The sequence below is a fragment of the Aquarana catesbeiana genome, linkage group LG04 (assembly GCF_042186555.1).
Source record: "Aquarana catesbeiana isolate 2022-GZ linkage group LG04, ASM4218655v1, whole genome shotgun sequence".
Lineage (NCBI taxonomy): Eukaryota > Metazoa > Chordata > Amphibia > Anura > Ranidae > Aquarana > Aquarana catesbeiana.
The window spans coordinates 40,930,892-40,952,019 of record NC_133327.1 but is presented as its reverse complement, the minus strand read 5'-3'; the positions used below and the strand labels follow the sequence as shown (position 1 = coordinate 40,952,019).

The 21,128-nt window shown below is 46.7% G+C and overlaps 1 protein-coding gene and 1 long non-coding RNA gene across 2 annotated transcripts in view; one reads left to right on the top strand and one right to left on the bottom strand.

Annotated features, from left to right (window-relative positions):
• Positions 1–17,715, bottom strand: part of LOC141139198 (uncharacterized) — a 1,175,459-nt gene extending 1,157,744 nt beyond the window's left edge. Inside the window, exon 1 of the long non-coding RNA XR_012243733.1 lies at positions 17,533–17,715. This is a non-coding gene — a long non-coding RNA (uncharacterized lncRNA). The remainder of the gene's footprint in view (positions 1–17,532) is intronic.
• The window catches only part of LOC141139196 (cytochrome P450 2K6-like), an 83,341-nt gene that overhangs the window by 46,617 nt on the left and 15,596 nt on the right, over positions 1–21,128 (top strand). Inside the window, exon 7 of the mRNA XM_073625115.1 lies at positions 3,025–3,163. Within this exon, the coding sequence (XP_073481216.1) occupies positions 3,025–3,163 (139 nt within the window). The remainder of the gene's footprint in view (positions 1–3,024; positions 3,164–21,128) is intronic.

Here is a 21,128-nt window from a genome sequence, read left to right as displayed (position 1 = left end):
AATGATGGCTTGCTTCACTGATAGTGACAGCTCTTTGGATCTCATATTGAGAGTTGACAGCAACAGATTACAAATGCAAATAGCATACTTGAAATGCACTCTGGACCTTTTATCTGCTCCTTGTAAATGGGATAATGAGGGAATAACACACACCTGGCCATGGAACAGCTGAGCAGCCAATTGTCCCATTACTTTTGGCCCCTAAAAAGTGAGAGGCACATATACAAACTGTTGTAATTCCTACACCATTCACCTGATTTGGATGTAAATATCCTCAAATTAAAGCTGAAAGTCTGCAGTTAAAGCACATCTTGTTCGTTTAATTTCAAATCCATTGTGGTGGTGTATAGAGCCAAAAAGATTAGAATTGTGTCGATGTCCCAATATTTATGGACCTGACAGTACACCCCCTTCCTGCCCAAGCCATTTTTCAGCTTTTAGCGCTGTTGCACTTTGAATGACAATTGCGCGGTCGTGCTACACTGTACCCAAACAAATTTTTTTATAATTTTCTTCACACAAATAGAGCTTTCTTTTGATGGTATTTAATCACTGCTGGGTTTTTTATTTTTTTAAAAAAAAAGACCAAAAAAGTTTGAAAAATTTTTTTTTTTACTTTTACCTTTTTTTGTCAGTAAATTTTGTAACTAAGTAATTTTTTGCCTTCACTGATGTGCGCTGATGAAGCGGCACTGATGGGCACTGATAGGCTCAACTGGTGGGCATTGATGAGGTGGCACTTATGGGCACTGATTAGGTCGCACTGATGAGGAGGCACTAATATGCCGCACTTATGGGCACTGATAGGTGGCACTGATATGTGGCACTGATGAGCACTGTTAGGCGGCACTGATGGGCACTGTTAGGTGGCACTGATGGGCACTAATAGGCGGCACTGGTGGGCACTAATAGGCGGCACTGGTGGGCACTGATAGGCAGCAGGGATAGGCGGTACTGATGGGCACTGATGGACATTGATGGGTGGCACTGATGGGCATTACTGATGGGCATTGATTGACAGCAGTGATGGGCACTGATGGGCAGCACTGATAGGTGGCACTGATTGTCAGCACTGACTGGCATCGCAATGGGCACTGATTGGTGACACTTGTGGGCATTGGTGGGCACTGATTGCTGCCACTGGTGAGCACTGATAGCTGCCATTGGTGGGCAATGGTGGGCACTGATTGGTGACCCTGTATTGCACTATTGTTATCAGGGCACTGATGATCAGTGCCCTGATTACATTCCTAGATGTCCCCCTGTGAGGAGATGCCACTGATCGGCTCTCCTCTCCTCACACTCTGTCAGTGCGAGGCGAGGAGAGCCGATTACCGGCACTTTCTTGTTTACATGTGACCAGCTGTAATTGGACACAACCAATCACATGGTTAAAGAGCCGCAGATGCGGCTCTTTACAGAGACCATGGGTAGCGCCATGTCCTAGCAACACGGCGTGGTCATGACCGCCGTGTCACGTGCCCCCACGGGCGCATGAGTGCGGCCATTCTGGGACGCCGTCATATGACGGCATCCCAGAAAGAGAGCCGCACTGCGCCGCCGTCATTTGACGGTGGGCGGGCGGCAAGCAGTTAAGCAACCTGTGCTCTCAGGTCGCCGAGCTACGACCCCCAAAGCTCAATTTTTTATTTTTTTCTATGTTCATGGCAGGTGAGGCTCTGCCTCACCTTCCTCCCCTGACTGCACATCCCTGATATAGGTACACCAGCTAGTAGAGCATTGCAGTAGTGAAGTCGGGAGAACACAAATGTATGGATCAGCTTTTCGGATACAGTGTATGATAGCATAGGACGCAGCCGAGCAACGTTTCACAAGTGGAAAAAAGATGTTCTGACAATGTCAGGTAAGTGTAAGGTGTAACACACTCTAGCGACCCCCCTGCATTCCCCAATCCCCCCAACACCCAGTGTCATTCAACCTGGAATATCAAGGAAATACTGTGTGTGCAATGTGTCATGGGTATGGTGCCCTGCATTCATTATGTAATGGTGTGAGATCAATGCTGATGTCATCACATCAGTACCGCTCCCTGCATCACTGAAGAACACCTAAAATAGAAAAGAAAGGAAGATGACCCTGTGTCTTTACATAACTGAACTGAAGACTTCTAGAAGAAAAGTACAGTAAAATCTTAGTTTGAGAGGAACTTTGGTTTGAGAGCGTTTTGCAAGACAAGCAAAATGTTTTGATATATTTTGACTTGATATACAAGCAATGTCTTGATATAAGAGTAGCGTCATGTCACAACTGAGTATAAAACAGAACAGAGGTGCCTTTAAGTGTAGCAATATGGTTACATTTAATAAAGGTACAACATTTAGAAAGTCACATGGTTGATGATGAAAACAGGCACATCTAAGTATGCAGGCATCCGGGGTAAAACTGTCCACATAGATATTCCTCCGTACCGCCATTGACGTCATCCGTTCCATGCTGCAGGATAGTGCGGAGGATGGTCTATGTGGACAGCTTTACCCCAGGTGCTTGCCTACTTACATGTGCCTCTTTTAATCATCAACCATGAGAGTTGCTAAATGTTGTACCTTCATTAAATGTAAGCATATTGCTATACCTAGAGGCACCTCTCTTCTCTTTTATACTCTAGCTCCTGCTGGATTTGGCTTCTAATCCCCTTGTGGAGGCTTCCATTTGTGGATGGATATTTTATGGTTACGCAACCTATCACATTGCTATAATCTTTTTATATGGACTATAAACTGAAGGACTTATGAATAAATGGTTGTGTGATGAGTTTCCATTATTTATTATGGGGAAATGCGTTTTTATATACAAGTGTTTTGGATTACAAGCATGTTTCCGGAACAAATTATGCTTGCGATCCAAGGTTTTACTTTATAATATTAAATAGCATAAAATACAGCGGGAGGAGACTTTTGGAGGGTAGGGGCAATGAGCCTGGAGTTGGGCTTTAATGTACATGCAACTGATGAAGGAAAAGGGGGAACAAATGCTCACACAGATATATATTTTTCCATTATTCAGGGAAAGCCAGAATCTACACTGTATCATGATGACAACCTAGTTGCCCTGGTGGAACAACTGTTTGGTGCTGGAATGGAAACTACATCCACCACTCTAAGATGGAGCCTCCTGATCATGACTAAATACCCAGAAATTCAAAGTAAGAAAAATTAATATACTAGGGGTTCTGTTAATTCTTTGTTCTGTTCATGAATTCATAGCATTCAAACTAAAATAGGATTTTTTAAAACAGCTTACCTGTAAAATCCTTTTCTTTCGAAGGACATCACGGGACACAGAGCCACAGTAATTACTGATGGGTTATATAGGTATCACTGGTGATTGGACACTGGCACACCCTATCAGGAAGTTCAACCCCCTATATAATCCCTCCCCCTTGCAGGGATACCTCAGTTTTGTAGCCAAGCAATATAGTGTATTAGAAGAGGGGTGGGACCTCTGTGTCCCGTGATGTCCTTCGAAAGAAAAGGATTTTACAGGTAAGCTGTTTTAAAAAATCCTATTTTCTTTCTCGAACATCACGGGACACAGAGCCACAGTAATTACTGATGGGATGTCCCAGAGCAATGCTACCTGAGGGGGGGGAACCACGACCAAGTAGGGTGCAATCAGACCTGAGGACCCTGTACTGCTGCCTGCAGCACACTACGCCCAAAGGCGATATCCTCATGCCTTCTCACATCCACCTGATAGAATCTGGTGAATGTATGAACTGAAGACCAGGTTGCGGCCTTGCAGATTTGAGCCATAGAGGCCCGGTGATGCATTGCCCAAGAAGCACCAATAGCCCTTGTGGAATGTGCCCTGATCTGAAACGGAGGAATCTTCTGTTTCAAACCGTAAGCTTGAATGATCAACTGTCGAATCCATTTAGAAATGGTAGCTTTTGACGCTGCCTGTCCTCTATTGGGACCCTCTGGCAGCACAAACAAAACATCCGTCTTGCGGATCTGAGTAGTTGCCCCTAGATAGGCCTTAACTGCTCTTACTACATCCAACGAATGTAGAGATCTCTCTTCCGGAGAACAGGGATCTGGAAAAAAGGAAAGTAGAACAATGTCTTGGTTTAAATGAAAATCAGAAACCACCTTCGGTAAAAAACTAGGATGAGGGCGTAGTACCACTCTATCCTTGTGTATAATCAAATAAGGCTCCTTACAGGAAAGAGCTGCTAATTCTGATACTCTTCTAGCAGAAGAGATGGCCACCAGAAAAATTAATTTCCTTGTCAACAAGACCAAAGGAATCTGACTTATTGGTTCAAAAGGCCGTTTCTGTAACACAGCCAGGACCAAATTCAAGTCCCAGGGGTTTAGGGGCGCTTTAACCGGAGGATTAAGACGCATCACCCCCTGCATAAAGTTTCGGACCAAAGAATGCGAAGCAAGTGGCCGCTGAAATACTGATAAAGCAGAGACCTGGCCCTTGATGGTACTCAAGGCCAGCTTCATCTCTAATCCCATCTGTAGAAAATCAAGGATTCTACCTATGACATATTTCCTGGGATGCCAACCTCTGGATTCACACCAGGTTATATAAGCTTTCCAGACTCTATGATAAATCATCCTGGAAGCTGGCTTCCTTGCATTAATCAAGGTAGATATGACAGGACCTGAGAGCCCACGACTCTTCAGAACGTGGGTCTCAATAGCCAAACCGTCAAATTTATCGTTTGTAAGGCAGGATGGAACACTGGACCTTGAGATAACAGGTCTGGGCGTTCCGGTAGTGTCCATGGGGAACCTACCGTCATCCTTACTATTTCTGCATACCAAGTCCTTCTGGGCCAAGCGGGGGCCACCAGAAGTACCGACTTCCTTTCCTGCCTGATCCTGCGAAGGAGTCGTGGTAGTAGCAGAATAGGCGGGAATGCGTAAATCAGTGAGAACCGATGCCACGGAATCACCAACGCATCCGTCCCGCATGCAAGAGGATCTTTTGTCCTTGCCACAAATCTGTCTATCTTTTTGTTGAATCGGGATGCAAAGAGATCTACATCTGGAACCCCCCATCTTTGGCATATGGCCCAAAAGACGTCGGGATGCAGAGACCATTCCCCTGGAAGTAACTGCTGGCGACTTAGATAGTCCGCCTGCCAATTCTCTATTCCCGGGATGAAAACTGCCGACATGCATGGCACATGCATCTCTGCCCAGACTAAGATCTGGTTCACCTCTTTTTGAGCAGCTCGGCTCCGGGTGCCTCCCTGATGATTGACATAAGCCACTGCTGTGGCATTGTCGGACTGGATCCTGACCGGACAACCCTGTAGCCTGATAGTCCAGGCTTTTAGAGCTAGATGTATCGCCCGGATCTCCAGAATGTTGATGGGTAAGGTCCTCTCTGTCTTGGACCATACTCCTTGGACCGCAGCCTGTTCCAGAACTGCTCCCCAACCTGACAGACTGGCATCTGTTGTTACCACCGTCCAGGTAACCGGTAGAAAGGATTTCCCCTTCTGCAGGTTTTCGGGTATGAGCCACCAATTGAGGCTCTGACGCACCGCATGCGACAGGTGCATCGGAAAGTCTAATGCCTGAACCTTCTTGTTCCAGGTCGACAGAATACTGTGTTGCAGCATTCTTGAGTGAAACTGAGCATAGGGAACTGCTTCGAATGAAGACACCATCTTCCCTAGTAGCCTCATACAAAGGCGGACTGAGGGACCCTTCTTGGTCCTTACTGTCAGAATCAGCTCTCTCAAAGCAGTGATCTTTGCCTGGGGTAGAAATATTTTCTCCTGGCTTGTATCTATAATCAGACCTAAATATTCCAGTCTTCTTACTGGTTTTAGGAAAGACTTTTCTAAGTTGAGGATCCAACCCAGGTGTTCTAGATACCTGACCGTGGTCCTCAAGTTTCCATTCAAAGAGGCTACCGACCGGTCTATCAAGAGCAGGTCGTCTAGGTATGCTATGACAGCTATACCCTGAGCCCTTAATCTGGCCAGAGGAGGAGCCAAGATCTTTGTGAACACTCGAGGTGCAGTGGCTATCCCAAAGGGCAGAGCCATAAACTGGAAATGGCGCCCTCCTACAGTAGGTGACCGCGATATTGTGTCAATCTCGCCGCACTTCTCGGCGAGATTTGACACCTACGAGCCCCGTCGCAGGGGCCAGCGCCGAGATGGCTCACTCATCGGGAAAGGAAAACTTTGTTTTCCTTCCGCGATGAGTGACAGGCAGTGCTGACAGCTGTCTGGTATGAATCCTGAGGCGGGAACACCGCGCCAAATTTTAAATGAAAAAACCGGCGTGGGTTCCCCCCTCGGGGGCATACCAGGCCCTTAGGTCTGGCATGGATTGTAAGGGGAACCCCCTATGCCAAAAAATCGGCGTGGGGGTCCCCCCCAAATCCATACCAGACCCTTATCCGAGCATGCAGCCCGGCCGGCCAGGAAAGGGGGTGGGGACGAGCGAGCGCCCCCCCCCCTCCTGAGCCGTACCAGGCCGCATGCCCTCAACATGGGGGGGTGGGTGCCTTGGGGGAGGGGGGCGCCCTGCGGCCCCCCCACCCCAAAGCACCTTGTCCCCATGTTGATGAGGACAAGGGCCTCTTCCCGACAACCCTGGCCGTTGGTTGTCGGGGTCTGCGGGCGGGGGGCTTATCGGAATCCGGGAGCCCCCCTTAATAAGGGGGCCCCCAGATCCCGGCCCCCCACCCTGTGTGAATGAGTTTGGGGTACATGGTACCCCTACCCATTCACCTAGGGAAAAGTGTCAATGTAAAAAAAAACACACTACACAGGTTTTAAGAATAATTTATTAGTCAGCTCCGGGGGTCTTCTTCCGACTTCGGGGGGTCCCCTTCCGACTTCTCCCGGTGTTCGGCCTCTTCTCCCGGTGTTCGGCCTCTTCTCCCGGGCCCCACCGCTATCTTCTTCCAGCTCTATTGCCAGCGAGGGGCCCGGTCTGCTGCCGCTGTCTTGTCGCCGCTGTCTTGTCGCCGCTGTCTCGCCGCCGCTGTCTTGCCGCCGCTGTCTTGCCGCTTCTTCTCTTCTTTTCTTCTTCCCCGATGTTGACACGACGCTCTCTCCGACTCGAATGCTGTGTGCGAGCTGCGGAGCCATTTATATAGGCGGTAACCCCGCCCCCTTACGACATCATGGTCCCAGCATGCGCAGGGACTCTGGCGTCATAAGGGGGCGTGACCCCAGAGTCCCTGCGCATGCTGGGACCATGACGTCGTAAGGGGGCGGGGTTACCGCCTATATAAATGGCTCCGCAGCTCGCACACAGCATTCGAGTCGGAGAGAGCGTCGTGTCAACATCGGGGAAGAAGAAAAGAAGAGAAGAAGCGGCAAGACAGCGGCGGCGAGACAGCGGCGACAAGACAGCGGCGACAAGACAGCGGCAGCAGACCGGGCCCCTCGCTGGCAATAGAGCTGGAAGAAGATAGCGGTGGGGCCCGGGAGAAGAGGCCGAACACCGGGAGAAGAGGCCGAACACCGGGAGAAGTCGGAAGGGGACCCCCCGAAGTCGGAAGAAGACCCCCGGAGCTGACTAATAAATTATTCTTAAAACCTGTGTAGTGTGTTTTTTTTTACATTGACACTTTTCCCTAGGTGAATGGGTAGGGGTACCATGTACCCCAAACTCATTCACACAGGGTGGGGGGCCGGGATCTGGGGGCCCCCTTATTAAGGGGGGCTCCCGGATTCCGATAAGCCCCCCGCCCGCAGACCCCGACAACCAACGGCCAGGGTTGTCGGGAAGAGGCCCTTGTCCTCATCAACATGGGGACAAGGTGCTTTGGGGTGGGGGGGCCGCAGGGCGCCCCCCTCCCCCAAGGCACCCACCCCCCCATGTTGAGGGCATGCGGCCTGGTACGGCTCAGGAGGGGGGGGGCGCTCGCTCGTCCCCACCCCCTTTCCTGGCCGGCCGGGCTGCATGCTCGGATAAGGGTCTGGTATGGATTTGGGGGGGACCCCCACGCCGATTTTTCGGCATAGGGGGTTCCCCTTACAATCCATGCCAGACCTAAGGGCCTGGTATGCCCCCGAGGGGGGAACCCACGCCGGTTTTTTTCATTTAAAATTTGGCGCGGTGTTCCCGCCTCAGGATTCATACCAGACAGCTGTCAGCACTGCCTGTCACTCATCGCGGAAGGAAAACAAAGTTTTCCTTTCCCGATGAGCGAGCCAGCGCGACATTCACAGTACCCTGTCGCCGAGAACCAGCGCGATGGTATCGCGCTGGAAACACAATCTCGCGGTCAGGTACTGTACCTCGAAGCGCAGAAACTTCTGATGAGCAGGAAAAATGGGCACATGCAGATATGCATCTCTGATGTCTATTGATGCCAGAAATTCTCCTCCCTGCAGGGTGGGAACTACTGTTCGAATTGATTCCATGCGGAAGGATTGAATCCTTAGGAATCGGTTCAGATCCCTTAAGTCCAAAATGGGCCTGACATCCCCATTTGGCTTTTGGACCGTAAAAAGGTTGGAATAGAAGCCCAATCCCTGGTCCTTTGCGGGAACTATCATAATGACCTCCTGCGACAAAAGTCGCTCTAACGCTAGAAGGAGCGACTGCTTCTTCTCTGGGTCTCTGGGAACATTTGATCTGAGGAACCGAGGAGAAGGGAATTCCTGAAACTCCAGCTTGTACCCTAAGGTTACCGTGGAGACTACCCATCTGTCCTGGAAGTCCTCCTGCCAGAGCTCTGAGAATTGTCGCAGTCTTCCCCCCACTCGAGTGAGCGGGGGCGCCCCCTCATGCAGAGGTCTTAGTGTTTTGCCTAGTAGGCTTCTTTCCCCAGGACTTCTTTTGTCCCTGGGGTTGACTCTTGTCTCTGGACCCCGATGGAGGCGGCCGTCGAGACTGCCTGGAGGCTGAAGCCCCCGGCGCTGGGGAAAGAGTCCGTTTGAAAGAGGGACGCTTACTCTTCTTCTTGACAGGTAAGAGAGTGCTTTTCCCACAAGAGATTCTCTTGATATAGTTATCCAAGTCCTCTCCAAACAACCTTGCACCACGAAATGGAAACCCAGCCAGTAGCTTCTTACATGGTGCTTCGGCTGACCAATTTTTCAACCATAGGATTCTACGTATATGCACCAACCCCAGTGAAAGACGGGAGGTTTGCACGATAGAATCTCTAATGGCGTCAACCACAAAGCATAAGGCCGCTGGAAGGTTAGCAAACCCCTGGGCCTGCTGTTCAGGTAATACTTTGATGACCTGCTTAACATGGTCTCTTAAGTATTGACAGACTCCAATCGCTGCTATTGCAGGTTGGGCCACTGATCCTGCTAAGGAGAAAACATCCTTCAATAGGGATTCCATCCTTTTATCTACAGGATCCCTGAGCATCTGAGCATTGTCTACAGGACAAGTCAGGCTATTATTTATTGAGGAAATGGCGGCATCAATAGCCGGAATTCCCCACATTTTAATAAACTTTTCTTCCATCGGATAAAGTGTTGAAAACTTTCTCGGCGGAAAAAAACGTTTGTCTGGGTGATCCCACTCAGAATAAATAAGCTTTTCAAGTAAAGTATGAACAGGAAAAGCATGTGCTGCTTGGAAAGGTTTCAGTGACCCCAAAGCAGAAGAGGATTCTTTAGCAGTTTCAGGTATGGGCAACTTAAATGTGGAGCGGACCAATCCAGTGAGGATCTGCACTAAGACTTTCTCCTCTTGGGAAGTCGCAGAGGGTCCCTCTCCACCTGAATCCTCCGAAGAGGAATCATCCATCCCATCCCGATCCTCTGAAAGGGATTCATCTCCTTTATCCCAGAGCTCCTCTGTCTGAGGGTCTTGGGGAACAGAGGAAAGCCTAGTGCGTTTTCTTCCACTGAGTGAAGACGTAATCACGGCCATTAATCTTTCCTCTAGACCATTAATGGTTGAGGAAAAAACCTCTTGTGTAATATATACAGGGGCTGAAGTGCCAGAAGCAGGTGTAGCCCCTGACCCCGATGGCTCTCCCTGGCTAGCCGTCCCTGGCCCATCTTTAGGGGGGAAGGATGCTGCCGACAGGGGGCCCTCAGAACCTGAACGAGATCCCCTAGTGTCTCTGGTTCCTGGGGTGCTTGAACCTCTTCTACCCATAGTGCAAAGCAACAAGGTGTGAGGTATACAAATGAACACTGTCCGCTGAGCGATGTAGTCTGGCTAAAAGCCTTGCTACCCAATGCTCAGTCTGGTGTTACTTCAGTAAATGCTGCCTAGGAGAATGCCTGTGTCCCACCTTACATGCGACCGTCAGCTCTGTGTCTCTCAGAAGGCTGAGTGCACCTGTACAGAGTGCCTTTAATAGCCTGCAGCTGGCCTGAGTGGGAGTCTAAACACTCTGTGCTGACATCCCGCCCCCTCCTCTACCGCCCCCCCCCCCTCGAGTTTTGAAAAAAACAAGCGCTTCCCGCACTGCCGACTCTCCTGTCATGCTCTGAAGAAAAGGCTGGGGATGGGGGGGGGGGGGGGAAGGAGGGAGACTGGTAACAAGATTTGCCTGCACGGCTATCTTCAGAGATGGTGGCCATTAGGCCACAGAGCCCGGGTGGTATAACCACTTTCTAGACCCCTGTGGCCCCTCTCTAGCCTGGGGGGAACATTCAAACATGAGAAATCCCCCCATCCACCTTACCTGCTTGCAGCCTGCTTGATACGCTGGGACATACACAGCGATTACAACACCTGAGACAGACATTCAGCATGTGTAGGTTTGTGCTCTTGGCAGCCCCCGGTGGTCACAATAGGCATAGCGTGCATTTACCTTAAAGGAGAAAAGCCACTAGAACTCAAAAATTCTGTGGAATCTCCTCTTACCTTATCCAGCCGCAGGGTGCTGTTTACACAGACCCAATCTTCACCTCTCACGGTGGGCTCCGTTTGAAAAAACCGTCAGAGACTGGGGCCCCCATCAGTAGGGGGATCCAACAGTTCTGGGACCGTAAAGCACCTCGCCAGAAATTAGGAAGTTTAAAGCCATTTTCTGATCTGCGGGGTCCAGCTCTCTAAAAAGAGAAGCATTACGGGTAAAACCTCGTTTCTTCGGACACGAGGCCCGGGTACCATTCAATTCGGCCATGAAAAGACACTTTGAATGGATCCGGTTCGCCTGGCTTGCCCCAGTATAGGATCTTAGGATATTCCCTTTGGAGCTCAGCACAGGACATCTTTACACGTCCATCACCTAAGACACTGGCGTAAAAACTGAGGTATCCCTGCAAGGGGGAGGGATTATATAGGGGGTTGAACTTCCTGATAGGGTGTGCCAGTGTCCAATCACCAGTGATACCTATATAACCCATCAGTAATTACTGTGGCTCTGTGTCCCGTGATGTTCGAGAAAGAAATACCATCTCACTGATTTATAAAAAAAGTCACAAGCACTCAGCAGATATGCCAACCTCATGGCACGTTGGATGTAGAATTTTATTTTATATATTTTAGAAAGAATAACCACACAGGTTTGGTGGGCTAAGTGAATAGAACCCAAACCTCTCCAATTAACCAATATTAAAGGGGATTCTAAAGGCAGAAAGTTTTTTTTTTTTTTTTTTTAATCTTAATGCATTCTATGCATTATGATAAAACCTTCTATGTGCAGCTGCCCCCCTCAGCCACCCTAATACTTACCTGAGCCCCATCTCGATCCAGTGATGTTGGTTGAGAGCCTCAGCTGTCCTAGACTCTCCCTCCAGATTGGCTGAGACACAGAAGCCATTGGCTCCCGCTGCTGTCAATCAAAGTCAGTGAGCCAATGAGGAGAGAGAGGAGGAGGGGCCGAGCCACAGCTTTGTATCTGTATAGACACACAGAGCAGTGACTTGGCTCGGGTGCCCGCATAGCAAGCTCTTTGCTGTGGGGGCACTCGGTAGGAGAGAGGGGCCAGGACCGCCAGCAGGGGACCCTAGAAGAGGAGGATTGCAGCTACTCTGTGCAAAACCACTGGACAGAGCAGGTAAGTATGGCATGTTTGTTATTTTTAAACAGAAAAAACAAGACTTTAACCACCCTGCCGGTATGATTATGTCAGATTTTTGCGTCTTAAAGCGGTACATTGTTTTGCATAGAAATTTGGCGTTTTATTTTGTAGGCCTGTAATTCTTAGTAGACATGTGCACACTCAAATATTTTGTTTCGGAATTTCATTTTCGTCCAAAGAATACATTTATTTAGTTACTCCCAAAATTCATTTTTATTTAATTCATTTTTCGTTAAAAATTGCATTCGTCCGAAAATCCAAATTAATCCAAATTAATTAAGGTCGAATCTGTAATTGAAGGCTTATGGTGTCTGTCGAATGTTCAAAAAAGATTTGACGGAGCAGCTAAACTGTACGTGTATATTTCCGGTCGAATTTTCCGCCTATATGCTAGCTGTAGTAGAATTCTAATGTTGTATGACTAGTAATAATTATATTTATTAATTATTTTACTAAACCAACATTAGAATTTTTCTATAGCCTATGGGCGGATGCATTTGACCGGAAATGTACGATTGCAGCGTCGTACAGTTTAGCTGCTCCGTCAAATCTTCTTAGAACTTTCGACAGACACCATAAGCCAAAGATTCGACGTTTGTGTTTTTCGTTGCTTTGTCGAATCTTCGTCGTTCATGTTCAATGGTCTACTCTACCCCAACAGTCAGCCAACTTTCACATTAGTTTCTCAATCTCCAAGTGCAATGGCGGGCGTGGCATCCGACTTTGTGTCAGATATTGATATGGCATTATAATATAGAATCTATAATAATAAATCCACAACACGGGATGCCTCTGAGGCTATCACAACATTAGCAACACTAGTATCACTATCAAGTTCACAACACTAACACAATAGCAGCAGATTGTTATGAAAAATTTAGGTTGAACTGTAGCTTGCTTCACTATTGTTCTGCTGCTGTGCTTGTGACAAACGGTTCTCTGACAAACGGACCAGTTAAGATTGACTGTCTTCTGAAATGATTCAGTGTGTGTCTCTCTCTCTGCTAGCAAATCGTAAGTGAAAGAAGGTGTGTACTTAGTTCTAGCTATTTTACTGCTCCTCCTCTTTGGTTACAATCGGCCAATAACATTCATCATCATCATTATTTTTATTTTACTTCCCCCACCCAATTCCAGCAGTGATCTTTTCTCTCTATGTCGAATCTTTTCTCTCTTTGTCGAATCTTTTCTCTCTATGTAGAATAATCTTGGACTAATAGAGTTAAGGTTAGGCACATTCTACCACAGGTTCGATAGACACAGATCGTTAGTGTCAGCGTCATGTCGAATCTCCTAACTATATCGAACTGTTGTCGCAACAAAAACGAAAATAAAGCATTTGTTTATGTCGGATCTTTCGGTTTTCGTATTCTGCACTTTCGTTATCGTTTGTTAAAACGATAACGAAAATATCTGAAATTCGGACGAAAATGCATTCGGACGAAAACGAATGCACATGTCTAATTCTTAGGAATAACTCACTTAAATCTGTCCAAACAAGAGTCTAGTAGACATTCCAGGTATGATAAAGTTTGAAACACAAAATCATCAATTATAATATAATAAATAACTATAAATAATTATAAAAAATGATAATATAATAATAATCAAATTAATTTCCCAACGATTCACTATCGCTCAATTCTGCAAGTGATTCTAATTTATTATCGCTGTTTTCTAGCTGGTCTAAAACCACTTTTGATGTAAAGGGACACTTTTTGGTTGCCATGGACAATCTCAGGTTTCCAGGCAGAAAGAACAGTATGTATAATATAAAACTGCATGCAGGGCACTGGACAAAGCATTATACAGTAATGCAATCTGTAAGATTACAGTGTACTGTATGTGTTATGAATTTTGTACTTTTGAATTTACCGCCGGGCTCCGCCCCCATGCGTCGCGATGCTCGCAGGGAATGGAGCCCCGCACACAGAGGCATCGGGCGGAGGACAGAGCCCGCAGACACAGCGGGGGGACATCACAGGATCCTGGTGACAAGGAAAGTAGCTTGCACCAGGATCCAGAGATGCAATCCCGAGTGTGGCTCGGGGTTACCGCTAATGGTACTGAAATTTAACCCCGAGCCACACTTGGGAAAACCGCCAGGGAAGCTAATATCCCTTTAAGCACAGTAGACCCTTCTTAGGACAAATGTGTCTATGTGTGTTTTTCCATCATAAGTTCTGAAAAGAAGGGATTCATTCCTCGTTTTAGAATAGAAGATCTTGGAAAGACACTAGTGTTGATTTACTAAAGACAAATAGATTGTGAACTTTGCAAAGTGCAGTTTCAATCTGCAAGTGCAGTTGACCCAGAGCTTAGTAAATTAAGTAAAGCTTCACTTTGCAAAGAATACCCAATCATGTGCAAGGAAAATTAAAAAAGCAGCATTTTTGCTTGCACATGATTGGATAATGGAAGTCAGCAGAGCTTCTGCTCATTTACTAAGCTCTGGAGCCACTGTGCTTGCAGAGTGCAACTGCATTTTACAAAATGTCTGTTTGTCTTTAGTAAATCAACTCCACTCTCTCATGGCTCCCTGAAACCTACTCCATAGAAGCTACTGTATGCATTGCACTAGTGTTGCCAATCTATCAGACTGAAATTTACTGACAAAACACCCAGAATTTACTGGCACAGCCAAGTTTTTACTGGCATTTCCAAAAGTTACTAAATTACAGTTTTAGGTGCAAATTTCAGGATATAGGCTACAAACAAGTACAATATTGAAAACATAAAGCCACCCAGAGCATTAACAGTGATAAATCTGTGCAGTTGATTAACCAGTTGCCGACCGCCACACGACGATGTACGTCGGCAGAGCGGCACGGGCAGGCAAAAGGACTTACAGGTACGTCCTTGCCTGCCCACGGGTGGGGGGTCCGATCGGACCCCCCCCCGGTGCCTGCGGCGGTCGGCAAATCCTCCCCGGCGATCGGTGGTGAGGGGGAGGCCATCCATTCGTGGCCCCCCCCTCGCGATCGCTCCTGGCTAATCAAATCATTTCCCTGCCTCTGTATTGTACACAGAGGCAGAGGAAATTATGTCATCTCTCCTCGGCTCGGCATTTTCCGTTCCGGCGCCGAGGAGAGAAGACTGTAATGTGAGTGCACAACACACACACACACAGTAGAACATGCCAGGCACACATTACACCCCCGATCCCCCCCCCCGATTACCCCCCGATCACCCCCACTCTGATTACTGCATGGTGTCAGTTTGTGACAATTACTGTGGTAGGACAGTTACTGTTAGCCCCCTTTAGGTCTAGGGTACCCCCCTAACCCCCCCTAATAAAGTTTTAACCCCTTGATCACCCTCTGTCGCCAGTGTCGCTAAGCGATCATTTTTCTGATCGCTGTATTAGTGTCACTGGTGACGCTAGTTAGGGACGTAAATATTTAGGTTCGCCGTCAGCGTTTTATAGCGACAGGGACCCCCATATACTACCTAATAAAGGTTTTAACCCCTTGATTGCCCCCTAGTTAACCCTTTCACCACTGATCACCGTATAACTGTTACGGGTGACGCTGGTTAGTTCGTTTATTTTTTATAGTGTCAGGGCACCCGTCGTTTATTACCGAATAAAGGTTTAGCCCCCTGATCGCCCGGCGGTGATATGCGTTGCCCCAGGCAGCGTCAGGTTATCGCCAGTACCGCTAACACCCACGCACGCAGCATACGCCTCCCTTAGTGGTATAGTATCTGAACGGATCAATATCTGATCCGATCAGATCTATACTAGCGTCCCCAGCAGTTTAGGGTTCCCAAAAACGCAGTGTTAGCAGGATCAGCCCAGATACCTGCTAGCACCTGCGTTTTGCCCCTCCGCCCGGCCCAGCCCAGCCCACCCAAGTGCAGTATCGATCGATCACTGTCACTTACAAAACACTAAACGCATAACTGCAGCGTTCGCAGAGTCAGGTCTGATCCCTGCGATCGCTAACAGTTTTTTTGGTAGCTTTTTATTGAACTGGAAAGCACCAGCGCCCTAGTACACCCCGGTCATAGTCAAACCCGCACTGCAGTAACACTTGGTGACGTGGCGAGTCCCATAAGTGCAGTTCAAGCTGGTGAGGTGGCAAGCACAAGTAGTGTCCCGCTGCCACCAAGAAGACAAACACAGGCCGTCGTGCCCATAATGCCCTTTCTGCTGCATTCGCCAATCCTAATTGGGAACCCACCACTTCTGCAGCGCCCGTACTTCCCCCATTCACATCCCCAACCAAATGCAGTTGGCTGCATGAGAGGCATTTTTATGTCCTCCCGAGTACCCCTACCCAACGAACCCCCCCAAAAAAGATGTTGTGTCTGCAGCAAGCGTGGATATAGGCGTGACACCCGCTATTATTGTCCCTCCTGTCCTGACAATCCTGGTCTTTGCATTGGTGAATGTTTTGAACGCTACCATGCACTAGTTGAGTATTAGCGTAGGGTACAGCATTCCACAGACTAGGCGCACTTTCACAGGGTCTCCCAAGATGCCATCGCATTTTGAGAGACCCGAACCTGGAACCGGTTACAGTTATAAAAAAAGTGTAAAAAAAAAAAAAAAAAAAAAACACAAACAAAAATATAAAATAAAAAAAAATAGTTGTCGTTTTATTGTTCTCTCTCTCTCTCTCTCTCTCTCTCTATTCTCTCTATTGTTCTGCTCTTTTTTACTGTATTCTATTCTGCAATGTTTTATTGTTATTATGTTTTATCATGTTTGCTTTTCAGGTATGCAATTTTTTATACTTTACTGTTTACTGTGCTTTATTGTTAACCATTTTTTTGTCTTCAGGTACGCCATTCACGACTTTGAGTGGTTATACCAGAATGATGCCTGCAGGTTTAGGTATCATCTTGGTATCATTCTTTTCAGCCAGCGGTCGGCTTTCATGTAAAAGCAATCCTAGCGGCTAATTAGCCTCTAGACTGCTTTTACAAGCAGTGGGAGGGAATGTCCCCCCCGCCCCCACCGTCTTCTGTGTTTTTCTCTGGCTCTCCTGTCTCAACATGGAACCTGAGAATGCAGCCGGTGATTCAGCCAGCTGACCATAGAGCTGATCAGAGACCAGAGTGGCTCCAAACATCTCTATGGCCTAAGAAACCGGAAGCTACGAGCATTTTATGACTTAGATTTCGCCGGATGTAAATAGCGCCATTGGGAAATTGGGGAAGCATTTTATCACACCGATCTTGGTGTGGTCAGATGCTTTGAGGGCAGAGGAGAAATCTAGGGTCTAATAGACCCCAATTTTTTCAAAAAAGAGTACCTGTCACTACCTATTGCTATCATAGGGGATATTTACATTCCCTGAGATAACAATAAAAATTATTTAAAAAAAAAAAAAATATGAAAGGAACAGTTTAAAAATAAGATAAAAACGCAAAAGAATGAAAAAAAAAGCAAAAAAAAAAAAAAGCACCCCTGTCCCCCCCCGCTCTCACGCTAAGGCGAACGCAAGCGTCGGTCTGGCCTACAATGTAAACAGCAATTGCACCATGCATGTGAGGTATCACCGCGAAGGTCAGATCGAGGGCAGTAATTTTAGCAGTAGACCTCCTCTGTAAATCTAAAGTGGTAACCTGTAAAGGCTTTTAAAGGCTTTTAAAAATGTATTTATTTTGTTGCTACTGCACGTTTGTGCGCAATTTTAAAGCATGTCATGTTTGGTATCCATGTACTCGGCCTAAGATCATCTTTTTTATTTCATCAAACATTTGGCCAATATAGTGTGTTTTAGTGCATTAAAAAAGTGTGTTTTTTCCCCAAAAAATGCGTTTGAAAAATCGCTGCGCAAATACTGTGTGAAAAAAAAATGAAACACCCACCATTTTAATCTGTAGGGCATTTGCTTTAAAAAAATATATAATGTTTGGGGGTTCAAAGTAATTTTCTTGCAAAAAAAATATTTTTTTCATGTAGTCAAAAAGTGTCAGAAAGGGCTTTGTCTTCAAGTGGTTAGAAGAGTGGGTGATGTGTGGCATAAGCTTCTAAATGTTGTGCATAAAATGCCAGGACAGTTCAAAACCCCCCAAATGACCCCATTTTGGAAAGTAGACACCCCAAGCTATTTGCTGAGAGTCATGTCGAGTCCATGGAATATTTTATATTGTGACACAAGCTGCGGGAAAGAGACAATTTTTTTTTTTTTGCACAAAGTTGTCACTAAATGATATATTGCTCAAACATGCCATGTGAATATGTGAAATTACACCCCAAAATACATTCTGTTGCTTCTCCTGAGTATGGGGATACCACATGTGTGGGACTTTTTGGGAGCCTAGCCGCGCACGGGACCCCGAAAACCAAGCACTGCCTTCAGGCTTTCTAAGGGCGTAAATTTTTGATTTCACTCTTCACTGCCTATCACAGTTTCGGAGGCAATGGAATGCCCAGGTGGCACAAAACCCCCCCAAATGACCCCATTTTGGAAAATAGACACCCCAAGCTATTTGCTGAGAGGTATAGTGAGTATTTTGCAGACCTCACTTTTTGTCACAAAGTTTTGAAAATTGAAAAAAGAAAAAAAAATTTTTTTCTTGTCTTTCTTAATTTTCAAAAAGAAATGAGAGCTGCAAAATACTCACCATGACTCTCAGCAAATAGCTTGGGGTGTCTACTTTCCAAAATGGGGTCATTTGGGGGGGGTTTGTGCCACCTGGGAATTCCATGGCCTCCGAAACTGTGATAGGCAGTGAAGAGTGAAATCAAAAATTTACACTCTTAGAAATCCTGAAGGCGGTGATTGGTTTTCGGGGCCCCGTACGCGGCTAGGCTCCTAAAAAGTCCCACACATGTGGTATCCCCATACTCAGGAGAAGCAGCTAAATGTATTTTGGGGTGCAATTCCACATATGCCCATGGCCTGTGTGAGCAATATATCATTTAGTGACAACTTTGTGCAAAAAAAAAAAAAAAAAATTGTCACTTTCCCGCAACTTGTGTCAAAATATAAAATATTCCATGGACTCAACATGCCTCTCAGCAAATAGCTTGGGGTGTCTACTTTCCAAAATGGGGTCATTTGGGGGGGTTTTATGCCATCTGGGCATTTTATGGCCTTCAAAACTGTGATAGGTAGTGAGGAGTAAAATCAAAAATTTACGCCCTTAGAAATCCTGAAGGCAGTGATTGGTTTTCGGGGCCCCGTATGCGGTTAGGCTTCCAAAAAGTCCCACACATGTGGTATCCCCATACTCAGGAGAAGCAGCTAAATGTATTTTGGGGTGCAATTCCACATATGCCCATGGCCTGTGTGAGCAATATATCATTTAGTGACAACTTTTTGTAATTTTTTTTTTTGTCATTATTCAATCACTTGGGACAAAAAAAATGAATATTCAATGGGCTCAACATGCCACTCAGCAATTTCCTTGGGGTGTCTACTTTCCAAAATGGGGTCATTTGTGGGGGTTTTGTACTGCCCTGCCATTTTAGCACCTCAAGAAATGACATAGGCAGTCATAAATTAAAGGCTGTGTAAATTCCAGAAAATGTACCCTAGTTTGTAGGCGCTATAACTTTTGCGCAAACCAATAAATATATACTTATTGACATTTTTTTTACCAAAGACATGTGGCCGAATACATTTTGGCCTAAATGTATGACTAAAATTGAGTTTATTGGATTTTTTTTAGAACAAAAAGTAGAAAATATCATTTTTTTTCAAAATTTTCGGTCTTTTTCCGTGTATAGCGCAAAAAATAAAAACGGCAGAGGTGATCAAATACCATCAAAAGAAAGCTCTATTTGTAGGAAGAAAAGGACGCAAATTTCGTTTGGGTACAGCATTGCATGACCGCGCAATTAGCAGTTAAAGCGACGCAGTGCCAAATTGTAAAAAGTGCTCTGGTCAGGAAGGGGGTAAATCCAGTCCAAACATCACCGACAGCCCCGCTCCCAGCTTGCCTTCCTTCTGTCCTGCAGACCCACTCACGAGGCTCCAGCTGCTCTGCTCGGCTCCCTTGCACCATGACATCACATGACATGCTAAGGCACCGCGTTCACCAGACCCACCCTCCGCCAGTGCCTCCTGAACACACTGTAACAGGCATTTGGATGGTCTCGGCCCGCCCTGACCGGAACTACACAAGGCGAGTGTCACAGCCATATTTTTTACTGCCAACCTTTTACTGTTACTGGCATTTATTGGCAGGAGAAGGGTGCCCATTTTTTACTGGCTGCCAGTAAAAATAGTGACAGTTGGCAACGCTGATGATGGTCATCTTGCCTTAAGCAGATATGTGCAGTTTGAAATAAATTGCTCTAAAATATTAGGCTGTATCTGTTTAATAAATAAGAGGTCCTGGATGTACAGTAAGTCAAGGGCTATAAAGGAATGGTTTACATAGCTTTTGCAACTCCCCTAACATGAATGGAAAAAAAAATTGTTTTGTAATGGCGAGACATGTAAATACCTTATGTATTAAAACAGAATACTTTATATTGCTTGTTAAGTGGAGAGCAATATTACTTCCACTTTAGGAAGACTCTGATGAGCTTTATTTATTTTTGCATATATGACAACCAATTTGCATGCCCTATGTTATATATACAGTATAAGCCAGATAACTAATAGATAAAAAGTTAATTTAGCCTTTAATGCCCCGTACACACAACCGGTTTTGCTGTCGGAATAAACTCCGAAGGTTTCTCCGACGGAACTCTGCAGTCTTGCCTACACACGGTCACACCAGTGCTGTTTCTTGGCCTAGGCCGACAAGGCCCAGGCCTAGGACGGCGCTTTTGCCGCCCCCCCAGACCCGTCTTTCCGAGCCTCGGCTCCTGTGGCCGCGTCCCGCACAAATACAGCGGCCGGCCTGCTATAGCGGGGCACGTGTAAATATTATGGGCAGTAAGTATGCCGTGCTTGGCCGAGAGGGGGCGGGGGGCGCAACCTGACTGGCGGAGGCGGAGCCGGAGCCTTATGCTCCACCCACCCTCCTCCGTGCAGCGTTCTACTCTGTATCGTCTCCCCGGTCCGAGGCGGGGTCTATCGAAGAGGAGGCGGAGAATATCATCACCTCCCTAATTATCACTGGAAGGGCCGGGATGGCCCAGAATCGAAGAGGAGATCCAGAGATAGCTCATCTCACTGAAGGCAGTACAATGCTGAGCTCTCAGGATACCCCTCTGATCGGGTAAATGTATATCCATCCTCCGCCATACATAGAATGCT